We start from the raw sequence: 9,103 nt of genomic DNA, 5'->3' as shown, positions 1-9,103 counted from the left end.
TCAGCGGCTGCCCTCACCTCCCGGCCCGGCAGTGAAACCCAGCACCGAGCAACCGCCGCCGATTTAAACCCCGCGCGCCGGCGTGCCGCGAGGCCTACCGGGAAACACCGGTGGGATGGACTACATTTCCCAGCATGCTCTGGGTGCGCGGCCGCCTACAGCTCCCGGCGTGCCCCCCCGGGCACGCCGGGAGCTGTAGGCGGCCGCGCACCCAGAGTATAGTGAGGCGCGCGTGCGCAGTCGGTCCCGTTGCGTGCTCGGCGGCCTTAGGGCGGTACCGGGGGTGGTGGGGAAGGAAAGTACGGGTACGGCTGGGGAAATTTTAAAGTTAATTTGTTTTATTCTGTTTTTTTCACAAAGTAAATGTAGCTCCACCGAAATGGAGCCTCAAAAAATTCCACGACACTCGTGCTTGTTCCTCTCCACGGAAATCTTTAGTAAAAGGCGAAAGATTTATACGATCTGAAGAGAAACCAGAGTATACCCACACTTCCCCCCCGGCACACCGACCGCCGGCCCCGCACCCCATAGGTCAGGGCGACGGACTCCCGGCACCGCGGACTCCGGCTCGGCCCGGCCCAGCCCAGCGTGTCCCGGCCCCGCCGCGGGTGCACAAGCCCTGCAGACCCGAACGGAGCGGCGGCGGCGGCGGCCATCGGCGGGGCCGGGACAGAGCCGCGCTGCCGCGGTGCACCCTGGGTATGCAAATCAGCCGAATGGTAATGAGGCACACGGTAATGAGACACACGGTAACGAGGTGGCGGCGCGGAGGGGCCCGAGGTGCGGGGTCAACGCTGCCGGTCCCGGTACCGCACAGGCCCCTCCTGGCCCAGCCCGAACAGCGCTTGTGGGTCCCTGTTCAGCCCCAACCCGCAACTGAGCCCCACGGAGCCGCTCCCTCCACTCCCCGCCCCCAGTGGGATGGGGGGAGAATTGGGAGGGTAAAAGTGAGAAAGTTGTGGGTTGAGATAAAAGCAGTTGAATAATTGAAAAGAAATAATACTACTTAAAAAAAATGTAAGGAAAAGACAGAAAACAACAACAGGAAAATAAAACCCAAGAAGGACAAGTGATGCAAATGAGAACAACCCACCGATGCCTCATGGCATCCAACCACCTATTGGCTGGATGGTCGCACTCAAAGAGTTGTGGTCAACGGCTCAATGTCCACCTGGAGAACAGTGACGAGTGGTGTTCCTCAGGGGTCGGTACTGGGACCAGCACTGTTCATCATCTTTGTCAGTGACATGGACAGTGGGATCGAGTGCACCCTCAGCAAGTTTGTTGACGACACCAAGCTGTGTGGTGCGGTCAACACACTGGAGGGAAGGGATGCCATCCAGAGGGACCTTGACAGGCTGGAGAGGCGGGCCCGTGTGAACCGCATGAAGTTCAGCAAGGCCAAGTGCAAGGTCCTGCACGTGGGTCGGCGCAATCCCAAGCACGACTATAGGCTGGGTGAGGAATGGATTGAAAGCAGCCCCAAGGAGAAGGACTTGGGGGTATTGATCGATGAGAAGCTCAACATGAGCCGGCAGTGTGCGCTTGCAGCCCAGAAAGCCAACCGTGTCCTGGGCTGCATCAAAAGAGGTGTGACCAGCAGGTCGAGGGAGGTGATCCTGCCCCTCTACTCCGCTCTTGTGAGACCCCACCTGGAGTACTGCGTCCAGCTCTGGGGGCCCCAGTACAAGAAAGACATTGAACTGTTGGAGCAAGTCCAGAGGAGGCCACAAAGCTGATCAGAGGGCTGGAGCACCTCTCCTATGAGGACAGGCTGAGAGAGCTGGGGTTGTTCAGCCTGGAGAAGAGAAGGCTCCGGGGAGATCTAATTGTGACTTTCCAGTACCTGAAGGGGCCTACAGGAAAGATGGTGAGGGACTGTTTATCAGGGAGTGTAGTGACAGGACAAGGGGTTATGGGTTTCAGCTGAAGGAGGGTCAATTTAGATTAGATGTTAGAAAGAAATTCTTTACTGTGAGGGTGGTGAGGCACTGGCACAGGTTGCCCAGAGAAGCTGTGGATGCCCCATCCCTGGAAGTGTTCAAGGCCGGGCTGGATGGGGCTTTGGGCAACCTGGGCTAGTGGAGGGTGTCCCTGCCCATGGCAGGGGGGGTGGAACTAGGTGATCTTTAAGGTCCCTTCCAACCAAACCATTCTATGGTTCTATGCCCAGCCAGTCCTGGAGCAGCAGCCCTCCCGCCCCCGCCAACCACCCTCCCGGTTTTATTGCTGAGCATGACATCATACAGCATAGTATATCCCTGTGGTCAGTTGGCGTCAGCTGTCCCGGCTGCGTCCCCTCGCAATTCCTTCTGCACCCCCGCTGGCGGGGCGGCCTGAGGAGCAGAACAGGTGGTGACGTAACCGCTCTCAATAGCGACTTAAGCATCCCTGTGTTGCCAGCGTCATTTCCAGCGCTGACCCAAACCAGCCCCGTACGAACTGCCGTGACGGTATGTAAGCCCACGCCCGCCCGCACCCCCACAATGGCACCGTGACGTCCCTCCGCCCTTTAACTCGTTCTATTCTTTTACTAATATGGTGTAGCTCCACCGAAATGGAGCCTCAAAAAATTCCACGACACTCGTGCTTGTTCCTCTCCACGGAAATCTTTAGTAAAAGGCGAAAGATTTATACGCTCTGAAGAGAAACCAGAGTATACATGCAGTTCTCCCCGCGCACACACCATCCTCCGGTTGTCCCCCTATAGCACACGGCGACCCCCGCCGCCCCCCCCGTCCCCGCTCGACCTTACGGCTCCCCGGCCGCCCTCCGGCGGGCACACGGCACGACCCCGCGCCCGGACCCGAGGGACCCCGCGGGAGCGGCGGAAAACGCTACCGGGGCCGCGCCGCCAGTCCGCGGTGCACCCTGGGTATGCAAATCAGCCAAAGAGCTAATGACTTGTATGCTAATGAGGCGCCCTCGGCCCAGAGCGCCGGGCACGGCCGTAGTCCGGGGGGCTCGGGGGCTGCTGCGCCCGCCCGGCCCCGCCGCGGGAGGCCGGCCCTCGGCCTTGCCCGCAGGCGTTGGTGAGGTGACCCGCGGGGCAGGAAGGACGGACCTGCGACAGGCGAACCCCCCCCGACAATGCCCTCCTCCCTCCCCGGCCCGCGGGCTGGAGCCTGAGGCCGCCGGTGCCCCGGCAGGGCAGCCCCGGCGCTGACACACGCCGAGACGCGGCCTCGGGGGCACGGGCCGCCGCCATCGCCCACCGCCTCCCCTCAGCGCCGCCGCGTCGCTAGGCAACGGCGCGCGCCCCTCGCTGGCGGCGTGGTGACGTCACGGCCTCGCGAGAGCTCGCTCCGCCAAACCGCCCCGTGAGGCTCCGCCCCTCCCTCTTTGCGCCAGTGCAGCACCATGGGTGAGTGGGGCAGCCGCGGGGCCTGGCCGCCATCCGCCGCCATCCGCTCGCCGCGCCGCCGCTGCCCGCCCCTGCCCCGTACCGGGTGACAGCGGAGGGTGCCGCCAGCATGCACCGCCCGCCGTTGGGGGCGGCCGCGACGGCGCCGAGTTGCTGGCGGGGGGAGGGTGCCCAGGCCCAACATGGCGACGGGCGGGAGGGGTGCGCACGGCCTGGCCTTGCCTTGCTACGGGCCTCGAGCGCTGGGGCTGTGGTGCTCAAGGGGCTATGGAGGGAGCGTTTCCTGCTGGGACCCCTGCGGATGAGGTGGGACCGCTTTCGTAGGGTGGGGGGTGCGTGTACCTCGCTTGTTGATGAGGGATGTAGGGGAAACGGGAGATGGGGTACAATGGGGAGATAGTCCTTACGGGGTACCCAGCAGAATGGGGTTTGTGTTGGGTTGTCTCTCAGGGGCCCAGGAGACGGGTGGGATGGGAGTTCCTTTCCATAGGTGATCTACGAGACCTAGAGAATAACTTAGGTGTGTGCTATAGGGCGCCTAGCAGCTTGGGATGGGGCACTTCCTATAGGGTGCCCAGCACGTGAGGTAGGTTGGGAGGCTGTTTCCCAAAGGGATGCCTGTCTGACGTGGTGGAAGGAGTCTGCTTTGTACAGCAGTGCTTGAAGGGAGGAAGTTGAGGAGGATCTGAGTGTCAATGATGAAGCTTCTCTGACTGCTGCATAAGGCTGAGTGCACTGTGCGGATACCAACCTTGGAGAGCTGAGGACTCAGAACCGTGCCTTGCTGTGGCCGTGTGGGCTCTCTGCCATCCTCTGACCGCACTGCTCTCCGTTCAGGTATCTCCAGGGACAACTGGCATAAGCGTCGCAAGACTGGGGGCAAGAGGAAGCCCTACCACAAGAAGAGGAAGTATGAGTTGGGGCGACCTCCTGCCAACACTAAGGTGGGTGATTTGCGGGGGGTGGTGGTCAGTAGTTATGTTTTCAGACACGAGTTGCTGATTGCGTGCTGTTAGACCTTCAAATACGTGCTGTGTTTTGTGACTGTTAAATACTTGTTACTGCTTCTTTAAAAGGTGGTGCTTTCCCCTATGCCTATGGAAGGCAGTGATACATTTCTGCAGTAAGAGGCAATTGGAGTGATGAAATTTTCACCTTAGGTAGATGCAACAGACCGTTTTGGTCAGTTACCGTATCTGCCGATGCTGGGGTTTGTCATAGTTACACTGACCACATTGCCTTTGAGCTTAGGACTTGGCTGAGCTCGTGCATGAGCTGTGCAGCGTTCCAGCACCAACAACACACCGGTGTTTGTTTCTGACCTCAGATTGGCCCACGCCGAATTCATACCGTGAGGGTTCGTGGTGGAAATAAGAAGTACCGTGCACTTCGGTTGGATGTTGGCAACTTCTCCTGGGGATCGGAATGTAAGTAAATCGCAAGCCTGATGTGTTGGGAGGGGAATGTCTTACAGCTATACTGCTACAGTGTAGAGGGGTGATGATGCAAGCGTGGATTTGTAGGCTGGGTTTGAACATCGTGGACCTTGCAGTACTGGGTCTGAAGCTGTGTGCGTAGAGATGATATGTGTGGCCTCAGGAGCCTTGGATGTCTGTTAAATTCATAGTGATTGGAGCGTCAGTTACGCTGAGTGACATGCTCACATTACCTTTTTACTGGGGAAAAAATACAGGGGGGGCAAAAAAACTAAATATGGGTAGTCCTTCATAAACGCAACTTCTTCTGTTTATTGATGAACGCTTACTAAAAGTTAGGCAGTCCTGTACAAGAGAGAAAGATGCTGACGATTTTGTCCTAGAGCCACAACTTCTCAGAAAAATGGTAGCACGTGCGGTTTACTTCTGAGCTTCCTACTTTTGCTTAGCAAAGCAGGAGTATGAAGTAGGAGGGGAGTCTATAGTATTTCCTTTGAGTAAGGTGGGTTTTCTCTGAATTGCAGACTGGAAACCATATAACTTGAGCCCGGGCCTGTTCAGCATTACTCAGCATGGTGGTAAAGCCAGCAGTTAGTGATGCGGCGTTTCAGTGGCTAGCGTGGTGTGAGGGAGAAAGGACTTGCTTTCTCCTCAGTGATCAGAGTGTTGTCCATACTGTGATAAGTGCTGTCGTTCGTAGGCGTTATTGCAGAAGTGAGGGGACTGAGCGTACTTTGCAGAACAAGGATGAGGCACATGAGCGAAGACGAGAAAACCCATCTTGTGTCTGGTCTTTCCACACGTGGAGGGCTGTGTCTCCAGGGTGGGCAGCTGCTAAACAGTCTAATCTAGTAGCTAAGACTGAATGCTTCAGGTGGGTGTTGAAGGGTGAAAACACCAGCTTTCCCTCTCAATTTTCTCATAAGCCCTCGTCCTATAAACGTGGTTTGTAGTGTATGTTGCAGAGCAGTCCTGTTCAACACAGCTTAATTCAGTAACTCTGGGAAGTACGTATGGGATTGAGCCCTGGGTACAGTGTTAGTTGGCATCTGCTGAGGCATCTTCCAGTCCAGAAACGTATTTTTTAGCATTGCTCAGTCTTATTTGACAATTCCAGCAAGGCCACGCATCACAGTTTTTCACCTGAGATGAATCGGTTTCCAGGCGTAGGTTTCCATCTTAGCAACAGAAAGTTGGACTGATGAAAAATAGCTACATCTCTTAGTTAAATTTAATTCCGTGCCAGGGAACCTGGAGGACATTTGATGGGGTGATGAGTGTGAGATGGTTTGAGGGTATGTGTGAAATGCTGCAGACTGTATTCTCAGTTGTCTGATCCCTGTAGGTTTGAATTCATACTCTTCTTTTGAAAGGCTGCACTCGCAAGACCAGAATCATCGATGTTGTCTACAATGCTTCCAACAATGAACTGGTGCGGACAAAGACCCTGGTGAAGAATTGCATCGTTCTCATTGACAGCACCCCGTACCGGCAGTGGTATGAAGCCCACTATGCCCTGCCCCTTGGACGCAAGAAGGGTGCCAAACTGGTATGTCTGGGATTGTCATTTTGACTCCTTGCAGAGTAGAGTCTGCCCTGCTAGAGGCAGTCAGCCATTGGGAGTGGACAGTGCCTGCCAGAAGAGGGTTGAGCACCCGTCAGTGATAACATTGCTTTTCTGGGCGACGTTCCTGTCAGCTCCCAGGATAAGTCTGACTCTGTTAACAGTGTCCAGTGCCACAGAGCTGTCTCTGAGGCATTGCACCCATTTGCGCACAAGGACCTGGCTGTCAATCTCATTGGTCTTCTAATGATGATACCTTTGTCCAGTTCTGCTACTGAAGGGAGAGCGATGACACTTTAATGATGCTGAGGAAGACTTTGCAGGTCAGGTCCATGTGCTGGGGACTGATTGCTTTGATGAGAAGAAGCTTATGGATTGCTAACTAAACTTTCAACTTGCTTCTAAGTGTCTTTATCCAGACCCATTGCCTTTAATTTTGTTTAAGATCCAAATTCTAGCCTGCTAAAAGGTATTTAAACCCCTATGTGTAGCACTCAGCTTCAGGTTTTCTCCTTGCATTAAAAACAAAGCACTTTTAGCTGAGCACTGTGCAGCTCAGAAGCACGGGGAGACGCTTGTAACCTGTCTGCCAGGACTTGCACCACACCCAAGTGCTCTGATCATGTCTGGAGAGGGAAAGAGTATTCGCCTTTTGGAGGAGGATTAATGCACCAAGGAAACATTTGCGATTTCATCTAAGAGCACCCTTCCCTAGGGCACTGTGCTTTGTTGTCAGCAGAGACTCTAGTTAGCAACATTGTGTTTCTTGGCCTCAAAAGTGAAACCACTTGGTTCTGTGAGGTTGGAGTATTTGTACCTCTGGACGGTGTGACTTGGGAAAGAGTACAGCGCTGAGAATCCAAGGGTCTCCTTGATGTTGTTGGAGACCACCGGTGCCAGCAGAAGGTAGCCATATGCTTAACCTTGTCTTCATTTCTGGTCTTGTTTTTAGACTCCCGAAGAGGAGGAAATCTTGAACAAGAAACGTTCAAAGAAGATCCAGAAAAAATACGATGAGCGAAAGAAGAACGCCAAGATAGCAAGTATTCTTGAGGAGCAGTTCCAGCAAGGAAAGCTACTTGGTGAGTCCCTGGCAGCATTCACGTGGGTGGGGATAAGGGAGTCGGGGCGCAAACAGGATGCCAGAGCGGATCTTAATCTTGGTCTTGGAAGTCCTACTTGCTGTGATAAATCTAACTGCAGGGTGAAAGCAATGGGGTGTTCTCCATATCTGCAGGAGTATCTTCTGGGTCTTACATGTAACTTGTTTTATCGTCTCCGGAGTTAACCCACTTCTGGCAGGAAGGGGAAATCTATTTCTGGAGCTTGAATTGCTACATGTCCCAGCCAGGCTCCTGGAGTTAATCATTCCTGGTTGGCCTTTGAGAAAAATAATGGAGCTCAAGACTTGTAAAATGAGCAAAGACCCACAGGCTGCACTGTGTGTCAGGAAAATGTTCCACAAACTTGTAACAGCTTCGACTGGTTTCAAGTTCTGGGGAATAGTTCAGTGTTCTGAAGTCTTCTGGTGATGAGACCTATGTCCAGTTCTGCTACTGAATTTGAGCGATGACAGTTTGGAGATCTGAAGAGGACTTCACTAGGGACTTGGTCCAGCAGAGTAGGTTCAAGAGCAGGATGCCTTAGGGGAAGGTACTGAAGCCAGCACCTCAGGTGGTGTATCTGTTACTGGTAACTTGCTCCTCCGTGCTTTTGCAGAGAGACTGCTTGCAGTGCTTATTTCACTTTGTGTATGTACTGGGGCGGTGAATTATTAAACTTTTTAACTGGATGACTTCTCCTTGCAGCCTGCATTGCCTCCAGACCTGGACAGTGTGGCCGAGCCGATGGCTACGTGTTGGAAGGCAAGGAATTAGAGTTCTATCTGAGGAAGATCAAGGCCAGAAAAGGCAAATGAATGAAAACTATTCTGCTGAGAGAACGAATAAAACCAAGAGTCTTCTACAGTAAAGGCGTTGTGTGCTCATTTGCGTGTGCAGGGTGGAGGGGGATTGCATAGCTCCTCCTGCCTGTAAAATGTGAAGGAAGAAGGCTCTCTCCTGGAATCCCTGGGTGCTTTTGTGTCTTCGGGCTCTGACCCTGCCTGCTCTCAACTAAAACATCTCCCTGGGTTCTAGGACAGTGACTTAATGGACCAAGTGGGTGTGGAAAAGAGTTGTCAGACTGGCTCTAGTGGAGAATTTCCAGTACTGGAAAGCTGTGCGCAGGAGCAAGGTGAAAATGCCCATCCCTAATAGAGTTCTGGCTTTCTGGGAGCTGCTGGGATCTGGCTGGGCACGTCCCCTCTTTTCCTGTGGTTGTTAGGTCAGCACATGCTGCGTTTGGGGTCTTGGAGTGACATCAGTGGGGAAGGGGGTCCTGCTGCCTCAGGAGAGGGCCGTCATGTGAGCTGCGGTGCTGTGGCCCGTGTCCTCTGGTTAGGCCCAGCAGCCCCTGCCGCTGTTCCTTGCTGGTTTTTGCCGGGTTGCGTGATTGCCCTCAGGGTATCTTGTTTTAATCTGACTTGGCTAAACTTGGCTGCACTGCTCAGTGACTGGCTGGTCTTTCCCTGACCTCCTTGGTCTCATTCCAGTGCGAGATAAATTCCTTCTAGCAGAAGGGCCAGGCTCTCCTCGTGGTCTGTCCCTTTCGAAAGCTGGGTACATACTCCAGCTCTCTGCTCCATCACTTGTGCTGGGATTGGAAAGCTGCGGTGAACTTTTGAAAGCTTTTCCGGAT

The 9,103-nt window shown here is 54.4% G+C and overlaps 1 protein-coding gene and 7 non-coding genes across 8 annotated transcripts; 6 read left to right on the top strand and 2 right to left on the bottom strand.

The window, feature by feature from the left end:
* Positions 1 to 367: 367 nt before the first annotated feature.
* Positions 368 to 482, bottom strand: LOC142602845 (U5 spliceosomal RNA). The gene has a single exon (XR_012836664.1). It is a non-coding gene; the product is annotated as a U5 spliceosomal RNA (small nuclear RNA).
* Positions 483 to 2,545: 2,063 nt separating this feature from the next.
* Positions 2,546 to 2,660, bottom strand: LOC142602862 (U5 spliceosomal RNA). Its single transcript, XR_012836681.1, has one exon. It is a non-coding gene; the product is annotated as a U5 spliceosomal RNA (small nuclear RNA).
* A 251-nt stretch (positions 2,661 to 2,911) lies between these two features.
* On the top strand, positions 2,912 to 8,336 carry RPS8 (ribosomal protein S8). The gene is made up of 6 exons (XM_075759576.1): positions 2,912 to 3,364; positions 4,202 to 4,308; positions 4,692 to 4,791; positions 6,174 to 6,349; positions 7,317 to 7,446; positions 8,173 to 8,336. Exons 1-6 carry the CDS (start codon positions 3,361 to 3,363, stop codon positions 8,280 to 8,282), a joined length of 627 nt encoding a protein of 208 aa, XP_075615691.1. The 5' UTR covers positions 2,912 to 3,360; the 3' UTR covers positions 8,283 to 8,336.
* Positions 4,051 to 4,135, top strand: LOC142602848 (small nucleolar RNA SNORD55/SNORD39). Its single transcript, XR_012836667.1, has one exon. It is a non-coding gene; the product is annotated as a small nucleolar RNA SNORD55/SNORD39 (small nucleolar RNA).
* Positions 4,497 to 4,600, top strand: LOC142602851 (small nucleolar RNA SNORD46). The gene has a single exon (XR_012836670.1). It is a non-coding gene; the product is annotated as a small nucleolar RNA SNORD46 (small nucleolar RNA).
* On the top strand, positions 6,605 to 6,678 carry LOC142602849 (small nucleolar RNA SNORD38). Its single transcript, XR_012836668.1, has one exon. It is a non-coding gene; the product is annotated as a small nucleolar RNA SNORD38 (small nucleolar RNA).
* On the top strand, positions 7,887 to 7,958 carry LOC142602850 (small nucleolar RNA SNORD38). Its single transcript, XR_012836669.1, has one exon. It is a non-coding gene; the product is annotated as a small nucleolar RNA SNORD38 (small nucleolar RNA).
* A 566-nt stretch (positions 8,337 to 8,902) lies between the features above and the next one.
* Positions 8,903 to 9,032, top strand: LOC142602859 (small nucleolar RNA SNORA35). Its single transcript, XR_012836678.1, has one exon. It is a non-coding gene; the product is annotated as a small nucleolar RNA SNORA35 (small nucleolar RNA).
* Positions 9,033 to 9,103: the final 71 nt, after the last annotated feature.

This window comes from Balearica regulorum, chromosome 8 (assembly GCF_011004875.1).
Source record: "Balearica regulorum gibbericeps isolate bBalReg1 chromosome 8, bBalReg1.pri, whole genome shotgun sequence".
NCBI lineage: Eukaryota > Metazoa > Chordata > Aves > Gruiformes > Gruidae > Balearica > Balearica regulorum.
Note: the sequence above shows the minus strand (reverse complement) of the source record. Positions and strands in the feature narration are given on the sequence as shown.